Here is a 15,836-nt window from a genome sequence, read left to right as displayed (position 1 = left end):
ATCTCGTGAAAATTCCAATAACCAAAATGAAGTTTGAATCGAATAACACTTTTGAACGATGTATTTTAATTTAACGAGCATATAAAGATTTTTCTTAGTTTATCATTGAAAACATTTCAATAATCTCTTCTGTTTTAATTATCACGTATAAAAGAAAAAAGATGCGAAACAAAATTTTTTTGAAATTAATTAAATTTACAAGTCGGATGAATTAACAATTTATAAAAAAAAAGAATAAATATTGGACAAATTCGAGGTAAATTAATTCTATCAGATAAATTAACGATTGATTCCAAAATTCTGTTCAGTTATCGAATTCAGTTCAGATATATTATTTAAGTTGATTTGTCAATGGACGATCGGAAATACAGTGGTTTGCGGTCAGCGATAATGAAATTCTATAAGATTAATACGCACATACATTTATGTTATATATACACATAAATACCTGTTGCTGATTTTCTCTCTGCGTGGTCAGACGAGCCTCGACGCATTGTCTAGTCTCCAGGAAGGCTTGTCTTTGCGCCAGTTCTCGAGGATGATGCGTCAACACCCCGGCCATGTTCGTCCCACCAACCACCACAATGGAGCTTAGTAACTGTAAAAAGATGAAGATAGAAATTTATAATTTATAATTTAAAAAGGGGGGAAAAATATTTCTTAAAAAATAAATAAGTTGAAAAATAATGATGATGTATGATAGAAATATTGGATAAGTATTTTCATGGGTACTTTAATAAACTTGAAGATAGAAGTTTAAAAAGGGAGGAAAAATATTTCTTAAAAAATAAATAGTTAGAAAATAATAATAATAATGATGTATGATAGAAATTGGAAAGATTTGATGAGTACTTTAATAAACTTGAAGATAGAAATTTAAAAAAGGGGAAAAATAAATAGTTGCAAAAGATGATGTATGTTAGAAATTGGAAAGATTAGATAAGTATTTTGATGGATACTTTAATAAAAAAAAAGAACAACTTCTTTTGAATGTTTTAAGTAACAACATCTGAATAAGAAAGTTTGGAATAATATTAGAATTGGAAAAATTTAATATTTGTGTGAGTATACTCCATGGAAAAGAAGGAAAGGTTAAGTTTAACTAAATTTAAGTAAGAAAAAGTAAGTGGAAAATTTCTGCTGAATGAATATATTTACTTCAATTAAATAATAACATTTGATGACAAATTCTAGAGTATTAGAATTGGGAGGATTTGACAAATATTTTATTTTCTTTCATCTTGATGTAATTTATAATACATCATAATTAACAGTGGAATACTTGTCATCAAAGGAACACAGGTTTACCTCCAAATTGTACATTTGGACAATGTAGATTTAGAAGAGACCCAAGTAACGATATCACCAACTCATGGGGGTCTATATTAAGAAAAGAGCACGAAGAGGGGTTTTTAGTGGGTCGTCATACAACATCTCGTAACAACCCTACGTGAAGATACGGGTCAATGGATATGCTTTTGTGTTTTTTCCCCTTCTTACGAAAAAAAAAAAATAAAATATAATAATAATAAAAAAAATAAAAAATATGATGTCCGTGAATCAATCGTTAAATTATTTCATATTTTTACTTTTTATTTTAAATGAAACGGGATCAAATCACATAATGACATAAGATGACAAGTATTAATGGTACACCATATAAATATCTACTTTAACTAAATTTTTTAAAAATAATATTTTTATTTATCGTTGAATTACACCGTAATAATAAATAGATATTCCTATTTTTTTCAAATTTTATAAGATCGTAAAATTTAATAATTATAATTAAATAAAAAAAAAAACAATCGGACGGAAAAGATATTAAACAAATATGCAAAAATTTGTAAGAAATTCACAAATAAATCATCGATACGCTAATAAGTTTGAAATGAATTAACGAGCGTTTATATATAATTTATGAAGGCAAGGAAAATATAAAATTATAATTTTTTTCATAAATTAGCAAGCGTAACAAATTTGCAAATTAACTTGTTAATTAATATTAAATTTGAAATTAACGAGCGTTTATATATATATATATATATACATGTAATATATGGACAAGAAGAATGTGTAATGTTGGAAAAAAAAAAAAAAGAAAAGAAAAGTTGGTTCAAAAATAATGAGAATTATTTGCATATGCATACACTTATTTACATGGCCGTACGCGAAGCGGGACAGTTTCTGAGTGCCGGCCGAAATTTCCTTGGCGAAAAGTAAGCACCGCACGGTCAAAGGAGAGGTTTATCGAGTTTGCGAAGTTGGCAGCAGTTCGATACACGATAGCATACTAATTGCAAAGCCCACTCTAATTAAACCGTGGCGGTGCCGGTGCAGGAAACACTCGCACAAACGCGTATCTCTTTGACGTGCCGTCGCTTTTGGATCGACGTTGCAGGCCACTCGTGATGCTTCCTTTGGATTTCCATTTCGACGTCGACCGACCTTTACATCTATCGCTTTCACGGGAACATTTTCATTGAGCTTGGGGTCAATTCGTTTGGTATATTCGATATGGGAGGTGTAAGTGAAAATGATTGCTTGGGGGATAATTGGGAATTTAGAAATTCTTAGCATTTTAGTTGAAAATATTTGGAAATTTGGAAATTTTATTTGAGAATAAAATGGAGGATATGTATAAAGTAGAGGAAATTTAGAAATGTTAATATTCGAATTGAGAATAATTGGAAATTTAGAAATTTCATTTGAGAATATTTGGAAATTTAGAAATTTTAATATTCTGGTCGAGAATAATTGGAAATTTAGAAATTTCATTTGAGAATATTTGGAAATTTAGAAATTTCATTTGAGAATATTTGGAAATTTAGAAATTTTAATATTCTGGTCGAAAATAATTAGAAATTTAAAAATTTCATTTGAGAATGCTTGGAAATTTAGAAATTTTAATATTTTGGTCGAGAATAATTAGAAATTTAGAAATTTTATCATTTTATTCGAGAATATTTAGAATATTATTAATTAATTAATTTTTTCTCCTAAAATTTATCTATTAATCTCGATATCATCATACGTTTATCCATTCTATTTTTATTCAATTCATTAACATAAATGAATTTTGGGAAATTCAAAAATTCAAATAATCTATAATATTTGGAAATTTCTAATCAATTGAATTAAAATGGAATTAATGGCTGTTACGTGAAATCAATTTGGAATAAATTAGTTAATTTAATTAGATTTATAAGTGTTGATAATTTAGGAACTAATGGAATATAAATTGCATTATTTAGATCGCGAGAATTACAGAAATCCAGAACGTATGGAATATGGAAATTTAATTTAATATAAATATATGTAAATGAATTGAATTAAACTGGATTCGATAAATTTATGGTATGCAGGGGAAAATGTTAATTTAATTACATTAATGTAATTTGGTTTAGAAACATCCCTTTTATCCCTTGTCAAATGCACGATAATAATTTCCTTTTTCCCTTTCAAACACGAGTATCAAAAATTCACGATATAATAATAATATAATTATAAAAAGTTGATATTCACATTTGTCTCCAAACGTCGATAAAAATGAATTATTTAAGATCTAATCCCACATTTTTCATTTGTTTAAATTGACGTTTCTTTTGTTGTCCAAAATCTTAAATATCCTAATTATAGAAGATCCAATGAAGAATCAAGAATCGCAGATAATCACTTTAAATGCAACGTAGATCATCTTTTAATTTTTGCAAGATGACATTTAACATTCAATTTTATTGTCGACCAATAATGTTTAATAGGTTAGGTTTAATAGAAAATCGTAAAAAGACGTTTTATTCGATTTTTAGTCTCGACCGATCACGTAGAAAAATTCGGATTGTACGTACAAATTGAATAGAATCGTTCGGATCGTTTGAAAGAGCATCCTTGACAATTATCAGTTAATAAGTCCAGTCGATAATGGAGGTCGCGACAAGCACCATCCAAATTTTAGGCAAGCGTTCAAACGCAAGCTCGCTAATCGCACAAAATTAATTTTCCACGATGGCTAACATCTACCTACGTTCCAACTTCAAATTTTTAACGTGGAAAAAACGTTGGAATCAAAACGTGTGAAAGAGGGTGAGAAAAATTTGAGAAAAATTTCGAAAGAATTTTCCTGTGCGTGAAAAATTTTAGAATTTATTCACGATTGAATTGAATTGTACGAAATTTAAGAGTGCAATATAGAAATTCAAAAAATCGACGAAATTGGAAAAAAATTTACGAATAAATTTACGAAATCGCAAATGGAAAGTATTGAAAAAAGGAAATGGATTTTACGAGCTGAGTTTTATTCTCGATGAGGATTATATAAGATATAACACGGTTCAGAAATCTGTCAGAGAAGTTTTCTAATCGTAAAACTTACACTTATATTTCTAACGATCGTCGGTCAGACGAATTGATCCGCAACCACCTGTAGGATTTCTCAAATCCCTTTCATGCTCTTCCACTTTCCAACTAATTTTTTCTTTCTCCTTTTCCACTCTTTTTTTTTAAATACCATATTTGTTTGTGTCTGTATGTGTGTATATATATAGAACGACTTATTTCGTGTAAAATTTATACAAAAATTGTTTCTCTTTTACAAATAAATTTAAAATTTGTTAAATAAATTTGTTAATAAATAAAAACAATTTATTTCGACGAACGAAACCACGTTATTTTTTCGTTTATTATGATAGGAAAAATGGTAAAAAAATTATTACGTGGTTTTATTAATATCATAGAATATTTCCAATATTTGTTATGTTTAAGTAAAAACAATGGAATATATTGTACAAACTCGGGAAATATTTTTTCCTTTCCTAACATTTGTAACATTTTTTAAAACGGATTTTGAAACAGATATTTTTCTGGCGCTATTGTTAATCGGTTAGTTCGTCTTTTCATTTCTTTTTTTTTTTTTTTTTTTTTAACAAGAAAATAATGGACGGATGGACGATAGTGGTAACAATTAAAATAGCTCGTTTGTCTCTATAATTAAATTTATGAAACGAAAGGGGATTAACGGAGGTTCGACTGCGAATGTTTAAAATTCTCTGAATTATTCTCCGATTATTATGCACAAGTATCACCACGTTTCCACTTTTGAATTTCGACTTAGATTATTCAACCACTAGTACCTAAAGGATTACTTATTCACGTCTGTTAAGCTTGCTCCATTCAAAGAAAAATTTGCAAAGGTTGTACAAAATATAATACACTCAATTATCGTACAATCAGAAATTTAAATTATTAAGAAAATGCTCACTGTTTATCGAGCATATAATAATTAAACAGTATTCATGGAAGTCATTTGTATACAGAGATATGAATGATTGAATAATTTCTTTCTGCAACTCCTTTTTTTTTTACCAAACAGAAAATTATTGCTCGCGAGGAATTCAAAGATAAAATTTGCAAACTCGTGAGTAAATTACCACGTGATATCGATCGTCGAGTATGGTTTCTCTGAAGGGATGCAAGCTTGGAATAGTTCTTTCCTCGAATTTAAGCGTATAACGACCGAGAGAGAAATTTGAAAGTAAAATTTGAAAGCGAGTTAACGCGGCTAGACATCTTGGGAAAAGGTGGTAATACAGGAAGCAGCTAGCTTTTGCGAAGGGCGAAGTTGGATGGAGGGTTGCGTGAAATATTCACGCTAATATTTCATGGGTATTCCGCAGCTGGTGGTGGCTTTTTTACCACCGCGAGAAGCAAAATGAATTTCACGCCGTCCCAATTGGATGATCTCAAAGGTGGCTGATAATTGGACTAAAATTGTCGGATTATTATTCGTCGTGGTTTTTTTTTCTTTTGTCGAATTAACGCAAATTGAATATTCAAACTTGACACGTTTGTCTTATATGTGTAATTGCATGGAATTTTTTAATCTTCGATAATGGATGATTGTTGATTATTATTTTTTGTCCGATTTTATTTTAATTTTCTTTTTTTTTTCTTGACGATTATAATAAAATCGAGACTTATCAGCGATGAATGATGAAAATTTCATTCGTGTCCTTAATTTTTTCTTTCTTCTTCTTCTTCTTCTTCTTTTAATAATTTAAAAACTCGCAATACCTTTAATTTTGGAAGGAAGATCTTGAAAGGAAAGAGGGAGGGATGATTAGGTTTCGCACAAGGGTCAAAGCACATTTTCAATTGCGATTCCTACACTCTCAAAGAAAATAGATAATCGAATTTCACTGTACTCTCCTTCCTCTCAAATAAACCTCTCTTTTCTTTATTTCAAAAGGAAGTTCGATAGGTGCAAAAATATTTTTCTTTCTCTCTCTCTCTCTTTCTTTGTTTCACTTTCACCGCAAATTCGATACTCGCAGGGTAGATACGGATTTTTACACGCGGGCAAAATTCTCAAAATTCTCAAAATTTCAAAATCCTGGCTGAGAATTTCATCCGTTATTTTCCCATTTTCAAATATCAAATATTGGGGAGGGAGGATGCGAAAAAAAGATGCTTAAGAGGATTAAAGTAACTAGAAAAGAAGGAAAAAAATTTTCTAGGGAATTCTAGAGAGAAATAGATGGAAAGAAGTTACGTATATATTCAAAGATGGAAATTGGATTCGATACTTCGATTCGATTATCATAACGTTTAATAATGTCGGTAATATTTAATTGAAGTGGCAATTTAATTACACTCCAAGTACTTTGGACAGAGATGAGGCTAGAAATTGAGAGGGCGGGGTGTTTGCACGATTTTAAGGCTGGCTGGAATTAGTCGTTCCCCTGATGGGATTAACCAGTCTCGTGTTAACCGTAAACGGACGGCTAATATCGTAAAAATGTCGTTTATCTCGTCGTCAAGTCGGTTACAATTGGTTATTAATCCGTGAGAGATATCTTTCGCGAGAGAAACGAGCGAAAAAATAATAGTTGATAAAATACGAAATGCGATTACATTAATTGCAATTGTAATTGGTGATTATTGATATTAAATGTAATTAATCGGATATAAATATTAACTATTCATTTTCGAGTGGAAATTATTTCCAATAATCGGATATTGAAAATGTTTGATAACGATAAAATTTTAATAAAAATTTGAGGAAAAGTTGGTGAAAAATTTTCAAATCGAGATATCACGTTTCGTTTCCTTCAATTTTGCGCTACGTATATATATATATATAGTAGGTTCGTGAAATAATTTCGACGAGTTTTAATAATTCAAACGAGGCCGGTGAAAAAGTGAAGAGATATATTTTTAATTATTTTTCCGATGTAGCTGGAAAACTAATATTAAAACGGGGAAATTTTTAATAATATCCACAAACTTCAGTCTTTTTATATATATATGTATTTTTTTTAATAAATTCTGGGAATAAAAAAAATTGTTCATCCTTTTTCGTATTTTTCTTTTTGAAAAGAGATCATTCATCGTTTCAAATTATATATTTTATTAAAACGTTTTCAAACAACGGGAAGAAGGACCAAGAATGAAGAAAAAGCAAAGACTGGTAGAATAACGCGAATTTCCGGTGTCTCGATGGCTTTCTTTCCGATCATATTCCGGTCAACCAATGGCAACCCACGTTTCGAAACGGCAATTGAATTTTCCGCTTCACCCGCTCCACGATATCTCGATTTTCACGGCCTCCTTTACGATAACATTTTTCCATCTTCTCCTCGTTTGTAGTTCGTCCGATAAAAATTCCCTAGTAAATCGTCGCGAATCCATCCTGGATTGTTTATTCTCTCCTCTTCCCACTCTTAATTATTTCAAGCTTGATTTCTCGAATTCGAGTATTAACCGAATAATATAAGTTTTTTAAGTTGATACGCGAGATATTATTTTTGTATTTTGGCGCGTAAAATAATTCCCTAGGATAAAATTATCGAAATACGACTCTTAACCTTTCATTATTTTTCTTTTTAAATTTGTATTTAGATAAAATTGTTCTCTCAGTTGTGTGATAAATAATGTTCAGGGAAAGAAAAAGATATACGCGAGAGAAAAATTTATATAAGAATATTTTTCAATTTTCATTATTGTGTAATAAAATTTATTTATTTATTTATTTTTGTAAGATTCTAGAAGAAATATTTATTTGATGGAAAAGAAGTTTAAAAAAGCGTGGTGATATTTTTCGATCGATACATAAAATTTTTAAATCGTTATCGAGATTAAAAGAATCGATTTTTTATTGGTCGCGGTTTGTTACTACTCGTTTTTTTTAATTAATTATCGCGTATTATTCGTTTGCATTGATCCAACGTTGAACGAAAAATAAAATCTTCCAGTCCAATTCTTTTCCATTGAAATGTTTTTAATAATTTCAATATGTGGAAGCAAGAATTCTAGTGATTTATGTCAATCACTGTTCCGATAACGGTTTGCGAGTAAAAATACTTTCCTATTCAAAATTAATTTACCAATCCAAAAATTTATTCTATTTTTTTTTTTAATTCTTATTTAATTTTATTTTCTTTTCAATCTGGAAAATTTAAATCGTATTATAAAATCGAGATTGAAAGCAGTATTATTATTAATTTCTTAAAATCTGAAATTTTTAATTAAACCGACAATGAATAATGGATTATCTTAAAAAGCAGAATTGCAATACATTTTACATTTCTTAAATATAATTTAAAATTAAAATCTGAAGTAATAATATATAAACGTATACACATGCATATATATATATGAGGAAATGGTGGAAAATTAAGTATAATCATTAATTTTAGAAATTCATAAAATTTGAACGATAATTCAATATTCAGATTTTCAGTTTATTCAGTTATGATATATCGTTATAGTAATTAACCATTAGATTATATCGATATAATTATTATCGTTATTTGAATTTCAGAAAATATAAAATCGTGTAAAAAAAAAATCACATTGGAGAAGTGATTTTTATTCTTGTTCCTTACATTCCCTTTTTCGTTTTTTCTTTTTTTTTTCTTTTTTATTTCCACGAAAATCGAGTGATAATCGTGAAAGAAAATATCTAGTAGATTTTTCATCGTAAAACGATGATTCTACGTGTTCTCTATAGAACCGCAAAACCTTCTCTTGTCCTCCGCAGGAGGGGATCATTCATTTTTCATCGCCTTGAAATTCATAGTGCCCCAGTTTCTTCCGCTCCTCGTTTGCCGAGCTTCACCCTGAGAATTTAAACGGGTTCCTTCCTCCTCTTTTCGTAGTACATACAAATTCGCGAAGGCCCTTTTCATCGCATTGTTTTATTCCGTTTTTTTATTGCAATCACTCTCGTCTCTATCCTCTTCTTCTTATATCCTCCTTTTCTTTTTCTTCTTCTTCCATTCGGGTGAGTGAATGCTCATTTTATTTCGTCTCTTCCCTGCTTTCGATATTGAATTTTTCATATTTGCAACGCTCTCTTATCCCTGAAAGAAGAAATATTTATTCTCGTATTTCTAAATTCCCTTTTTTTTTTTTTGGTACCTAACATCTTACTACTTTTCATTTCCATTTTTGTTATTATCACAATTCTTTTTTAATGTCTCGTTTCATGATTTTTTTTTTTTTTGATATTTTATTCGACTTTGTTATTGCTACGAGTATTTTTCTCGTTCATCTACTGTTGAATTATTGAATTATTCTTTTTCTCTGTCGGAGGATAACAATGTTTATTTTTTTCTCTTTTGCAACTACTTTTTTGTTCCTCATTTTTGTACTCTTTTAACGATGCAATATCTTTTGATCGATCCTTTGTACGTTTCTTTTTCATTAACTGCATTAATTCTTCACTACTGCTTAATCCATACAATTCTTTTTTCCAATATTTTCCTCTTCCTTTTACATCATTAAAATTTTTTCCCCCTTGGAGTCTTTGCCCTTTTTCTCCATTATTCGAATTCCATCCTTCCTTAGAAGCTCGAATTCCATCTTTGTTGCAATTCTCTCTTCCACAATTTCTGTAGACTATGATAAATCAAGTTCAAAATATTCGATACCCCAGTAACTATTATTATGGGATAACATTTTATGATTGACACGATTTAAAATTTTCTTGTATCGAACGAATAAATAATCCATTTTTCCAAATCCAATGTTGCGACAAAATTCTGATAAATTTAAAAAAAAAATTTTTTTTATCGAGCAAAAAAAACGAAATTTAGCACATTTTTAATTTCATTTGTATTAATCGAATACAAATGATTCTATTACACTCTTTACTCTCTGTAAATAATATTTTTAAAACGTTTTAATCCAAGTTTTAATACGTGTAATGTTCGAAACAAGTTCATTACCGTTTCCAATGTTATATTAAGAAAATAAAGAATCTTTGTGTCTCTCTCTCTCTCTCTCTCTCTCAGAAGACTAAAGATACAGGATTGGGGATTTCCCCTAATAACGAACGACACGGATTTCCCTCGTAACTATGTTAATGGCGGGTGGAAAACAATGTAATTTCTTCAGGAGATGGATTCTTTCAGGGAATTGACTCCCTCGAGTGCCTCTAAGTCATTGTGTTTTTCCCCATGGAAATGAAAGAATACATGAATAACAAATAGGTGTGGAAAGTGAACTAGAAACGTTTTGATTGTTCTAGGGAATTATTTCTCCTCCCCTAAGCATTTCTTTGAATTTAGAGAATGTTTTTTTTTTTACATCATCGACAAAGAAATAAATAAAGAAATCGTCTCGTATGATCATTGAAGTTGAAGTTGCAATACAATACACAAATACATATAGAAACGCAGAAGAAAAGTGAATTAGGCACATTTCGATCGTTTTAGAGAATCATTTTTCTTTCTTTAAATATTTCTTCGAATCTAGAGAATTTTCGAAATCGACAAAACAATAAATAAACAAATCGTCTCGCACAAATCGATCGTTAAAGTTGAAATTGCTATACAATACCCAAATAAGTGTAGAAATGCTGAAGGAAAATGAACTAGAAACGTTTCGATTGTTCTAGGGAATTATTTCTCTCCTAAACATTTCTTCAAATCTAGAGAATTTTTCGAAATCGACAAAGCAATAAATAAACAAATCGTCTCATACGATCGTTGAAGTTGCAATACAACAGCTGACCTGGAAAATTAACACAATAAGCTTATTTGAAAGATTTATCAGGAATTTCGGATTTCTCTTTTTGTAAATAATCGCGTTTCAACATACCAATTTCCACTTTAACAGGATTTCCACGGTTTTATTTCTTTCGCTGGATTTAATTCGCTTGCATATTCGTTCGTATTTACGGGTATTACGAACCGCGTGTCCTTATCAAGAGAAAAGAAATTTTATTCTCGAAGAACGGATAATATGCTGGAACAATGTCCAAAGTTTCGTTAATCATGCTCCGTATTAATCTTCGTCACCTTTTGTCAACGATATATGTGTTCACTCACGTGAAATAATATTTCTAGAACTCGAATTAAACGAATTAACATCATACCATTAAAATATTTATCCATGATAAGCCAATTTTCAATTTTTATGATGCTCCTCTTCGATAAAATAATAAAAATATTTAAAGAAGGTAAATTTGTTCGTACGTAATCATCCATCATAAAATAATTTCAAATTCTTCGTTATAAATAATCATCTTACATCGTTCGTTTCATCCTGAAAAAATACACACCTCGATAAACACGCGAAATATCGTTCAATCCTAACCAAAGAAATCGGTGAACAAAATTTCTCGAATAAAACATTCCTCACTCAACAATTGTCCCAACACGAAGAAAAATTTCTCTCCCCCTCTACCTCCCTATCTCTTTCCCCCCTCTCTTCAAACGCGAGAAGATACGCACGATGGTAAAATATTTGCTTCCATCGTTTCGCGGTTGTGGAAGTTTTTTTCCCAAGGGAAGAGGGGAGGGGTGGTTGTTTATTCTTCTATGAGATTTCTTCGCTTCCGGTTTTTTTCCTTCGTCCGAACTGACACCACCGAAGTCCGAGCTGCCATTAGAGCGACGGCCACGCTTGTAATTGAATTTGCAAGTTTCTCGAGGGACAGAACGATTTCATCATCGTCTTTCGCTAGCTCATCGTTCACTCTTTTCTTCGTAGAGAGGAAACTCGATACTTGGAAAAATGTCTTCCTCCCTCTGGTGCAACTGGTTGGAAACATTGGACCCTAGATTCGAATCGATTCGAGTCAATTCGTGATTGGATTTCTTTGATTTCACGTTCGTTCGTTATTCTCTTTTTCATTTAAACCGTGCGGGAAGAGTTTTTAAAAAAGTTTAAAGTCTCAAGAGTGATATTGTTCTTGTTAGTTTGCACGAATTGCGTTATCTTTTCTAATAATAATTAAATAATAATTGTAATATATCTGTAAATAATTTTTGATATTTTTATTCTTATATCATGTAACAAGAAATCACATAAAAATGTATAAATATTGTACGTAACAACGAATGTTTATTCTTCGATGCGATCGTAGATTTAATATCCATGTCACGTATCTTTTATTTTCCTTTTTTATCTTTTATTCCCCTTCTTTATCGTTGTAATCCCTCAGAGGATTAAATTATTGAAAATTGTCTTTTGGTAAAAATGATAATAAAAAATGTATTCTTTTTTTAATTAAGAGAGGGATTTTTATACAAATATATATGAAAAAAATTTTGAAGAATGAGAATTTTATATTTCTTAAAATTTTATATTTCTTCATTCTATTTCATTTTTCTGTTGCACTTATTATTCTGAAGTATCGACCGTTTTTTTTTTTATTCTTACTCGTGAAATAACTGAAACAGTGAGTAATCGTATTAGATACGGTCCGATAAAATCTTTCTTTTCTCATTTTTGATTCTTTATCTCATAATTTTTTTCCTTTCTTTTTATTCGTTTTTTTTTCTTTTCGTCTTTATATTTTGTCATTTTATCACTCGTTTTACTTTGATGAAATTTTATTCAAAATCAGTTCACTTTTTTTAATATTTCAATTTTTTTTTTGAAATATTACTATATATTATTCTATATATTTTTTAAAATTGAAACTATTTTATTTAAATATTCTAAAAATGTCCTGCATATTATTTTATCTGTATATTGTACGTATGAAACACTTAAACCATATAAATAGAAATATAATACGAGGCAAAAATATGAAATTCTGTTTCAAAAAAGTAAAAAATAAATTTTATTGATATAATATTTATACATAAATATTAATTAGATGAGATATATTAAAATGTATTAATAAATAATTAATACATTTTTGTTTTAAGTTTTGAAAAATTTTAGAGACATAATTAATATGTATTTTATAACACTTAAATTTTCCGCGCGATCGTAAGGCAATAAGAATTTTCGTTGCAGCCAATTAGAAAGCGCTAGACAAACCAACCAATTAAAAAATGCCATTAGGCAAGCATTGCGTCATTCGTTTGTCGAAAATTATCGTGACAGGATATATTATCGACTTGAGACGCTTGATTTCAATTACGCAGTAAGTAATTATTCTTATTCTGTTTTGTTATTAAATTTATAAATTATTTTTAACCATTTATTTAATTATTCATTAAATATTGTGATAATAAAATCAATTAGTTTTTTAAATTTCTTTAACCTTTCCTTTTCCCTTCGATTTTTGTCTATTGAGATTATCAATTATTGCTTTATTTCAATATAATTTAATTTAATTGTTTTATTTTAATTTTTATGTATTTATTTTATGATTTTAATTTTTATTTATATTTTATTTATGTATTGTTTAATTGTATTATAGATGATTTCGAAGGAAATAATTTCATGTGCGTGTCATAACGATTTATAATCAATTCGATGATTTTTTTACAAATCTGTTATTGTTTTTTTATCAAATTTTTTTCCATCAAAAAATAGATATATTTAATTTATATACTTCGTTAAATATATACGTATATATAATATCTATCGTCTATCGTCCGTGCTAAATTTATTATTTCTGTATTTGTTTTGCTCAAGAAACTTCTTATAACCTTCCTAAGTTACAATCGACTTATTATAGTCGAACAGTCTCCCCTCTCCAATTTGAAATTCGATACGATTATTATGGCTTGGAGCGACATTGTGCTATCGATATTCGTGGTGATGGAAGCGTTATTTTTCTGTGAGGTGTGTAATCGTTCTGCTGCGTAATATTTGTTGTATAATTATCTTTTATCGTTTAATTAATACGTATTATTTTATATTTTAACATAATTACTTAATAATTATACATAATTGTATGTTTTATACGTTTATTTGAAAGTTTTGGTTTTTTTTTGTACAGATTATTAGCTGATTGCTGATAAATTCGAGTGCGGGAAAATTTTCAATATAATATAGACGCCATGTGATATACTGTGTTATCTTTATTTGTTGTATAGTTTTTTTAATTCTTTAAAATATGTAAAATTAGAGTCAGTGATTAGATTGTTCGTATCTATTGATAATTTTTTTTTTTTAATGTTTTGAATATGTATATGTATAATCTAGTCAATGTTTCTCTCAAGAGGTTAAGACAATCATCCATTCGAAGGTATCTATTTTTATATATTTTGTTTTAATTTATTTTACGTTTTGTATTTTCTTATAATATATTTTGTTTTGTTATAGACTTTTTCCATGATTTTTTTAACAACTCATAATTTTCACGATGCATTAATGGCAACGCAGATTCTTCATATCTAGTGGTGAGTCGCATGTATTTTTATTCTTCACTCAATCTTATCATAAGATGAAAGATCCGAATCGACACGAATAACTGGTTATATACTATAGAATTTTGAACAAGCATAGGGACAGTTGGTATTATTATATCAATGAGGAATAATACTTTTATTTTTCTATGTTTTATTTATTAGTTTAGGTTAGGTTTTCTTGCACTTTGTTTTTTTCTTTTTTTTTAATATTAATGAACTTCCTAGCATTTTTAATGTTTTAATTATTTTATCTTTGATCTGATTTGAAATATAAAGATGATAAATTTTTTTCTATCGTAAAAGTTTATGAAATTTTATATGCAAGAAGACAATTTACGATAGATAAATTTCGCAATCAAAGCTATTTTAAATGCTGCTTTCTTGTTTTCAAAAATACATTTTGAAAACAAATATAAAGGAATCGGTTGATTATTTCTATTAATAATTTATTTATAATGAATTATTTTATTTTGCACTTAATTTTACATTTAGTCTTTTCTATTTTAAAAAATTTTTTTTTCTTTTTCATAGTATAGTTTGAAATAAAATTAAACGATAAATCAAAGAATATTAGAGAGAAAATAATGCAGTATATTTTTTTAGCTCAGGATTTTTAAATTTAATCCCTTCCATATTCCATTGTCCATAATCTTATTCACGTGCCCAGGTGATGGGCATGATGACCTATAATGATAGTTTATAATCTTATAACAATTTCTCAGCGACTAACGATATATTAATGTATATATCACGACGTATTGTGTGTATGTGTGTATAAAATTGCTGTGAAATTGCGTTGCTACGACTGTCATTTCATTCACTATTATCAATTCCATAACAATTTGCAATCGCAATATTACATCTCCTACGAAATATTGCAAATTACAAGTAACAATTTTACCAATCTCTAATCTAGTAATATTTCTTTACAAGTTATCTTATTATTTTAATCGCGAATATACATAATTACAATTAAGATTTTTATTTTATCACTAGCCATCGTCGGTCGATTTCAGGAAAATGGTACGTAAATTTAGAGTGTAAAAGTAATGTGTCAAGCTCGGATGTCGGAGGCGTTCCGGAACGTTCTCCCTAGTGTAGGCTTTTTGCGCCGGATATTATGTGCGACAAGCGTGGAGAGTGTGTTGGTACGCTTGTTTTTTTGCCATTTTTTAAATATAGAGTTAGATAGGATAGTTAATGTATTTTCTGGTATGCTTGTCAATTATAAGTAGAATT

At 28.9% G+C, this 15,836-nt stretch overlaps 2 protein-coding genes and 1 long non-coding RNA gene across 14 annotated transcripts in view; 1 reads left to right on the top strand and 2 right to left on the bottom strand.

Moving 5' to 3' along the window:
* Window positions 1–15,836, bottom strand: part of LOC107996416 (adenylate cyclase type 6) — an 85,118-nt gene that overhangs the window by 25,382 nt on the left and 43,900 nt on the right. For all 3 annotated transcript variants that reach the window (XM_062078695.1, XM_062078697.1, XM_062078696.1), the window contains exon 7: window positions 449–598. In XM_062078695.1, the coding sequence (XP_061934679.1) occupies window positions 449–598 (150 nt within the window). The remainder of the gene's footprint in view (window positions 1–448; window positions 599–15,836) is intronic.
* LOC107996424 (uncharacterized) lies at window positions 8,718–12,354 on the bottom strand. 5 transcript variants are annotated; one of them, XR_009830964.1, is made up of 5 exons: window positions 11,378–12,354; window positions 11,101–11,247; window positions 10,840–11,013; window positions 9,418–9,897; window positions 8,718–9,359 (listed from the first exon to the last, which is right to left on the bottom strand). It is a non-coding gene; the product is annotated as an uncharacterized LOC107996424 (long non-coding RNA). The 5 variants fall into 5 exon arrangements; XR_009830965.1 differs by having other exon boundaries at window positions 9,418–11,013; window positions 11,331–12,354; XR_001765792.3 differs by having other exon boundaries at window positions 9,418–11,013.
* The window catches only part of LOC107996417 (uncharacterized), a 61,782-nt gene continuing 59,261 nt past the window's right edge, over window positions 13,316–15,836 (top strand). The window contains exons 1-3 of one of the 6 annotated variants that reach the window (XM_017054449.3): window positions 13,337–13,381; window positions 14,186–14,434; window positions 14,512–14,588. The gene's annotated coding sequence lies outside the window, so the exon portion shown is untranslated. Of the gene's footprint in view, window positions 13,382–13,982; window positions 14,029–14,185; window positions 14,435–14,511; window positions 14,589–15,836 lie in introns of those variants that run through there. The other 5 variants (XM_028666008.2, XM_017054450.3, XM_017054451.3 and 2 more) reach the window with 5 other exon arrangements.

Source organism: Apis cerana, linkage group LG8, assembly GCF_029169275.1.
Source record: "Apis cerana isolate GH-2021 linkage group LG8, AcerK_1.0, whole genome shotgun sequence".
Lineage (NCBI taxonomy): Eukaryota > Metazoa > Arthropoda > Insecta > Hymenoptera > Apidae > Apis > Apis cerana.
The sequence above is the reverse complement of the archived record's forward strand: the minus strand, read 5'-3'. Positions and strand labels throughout refer to the sequence as shown.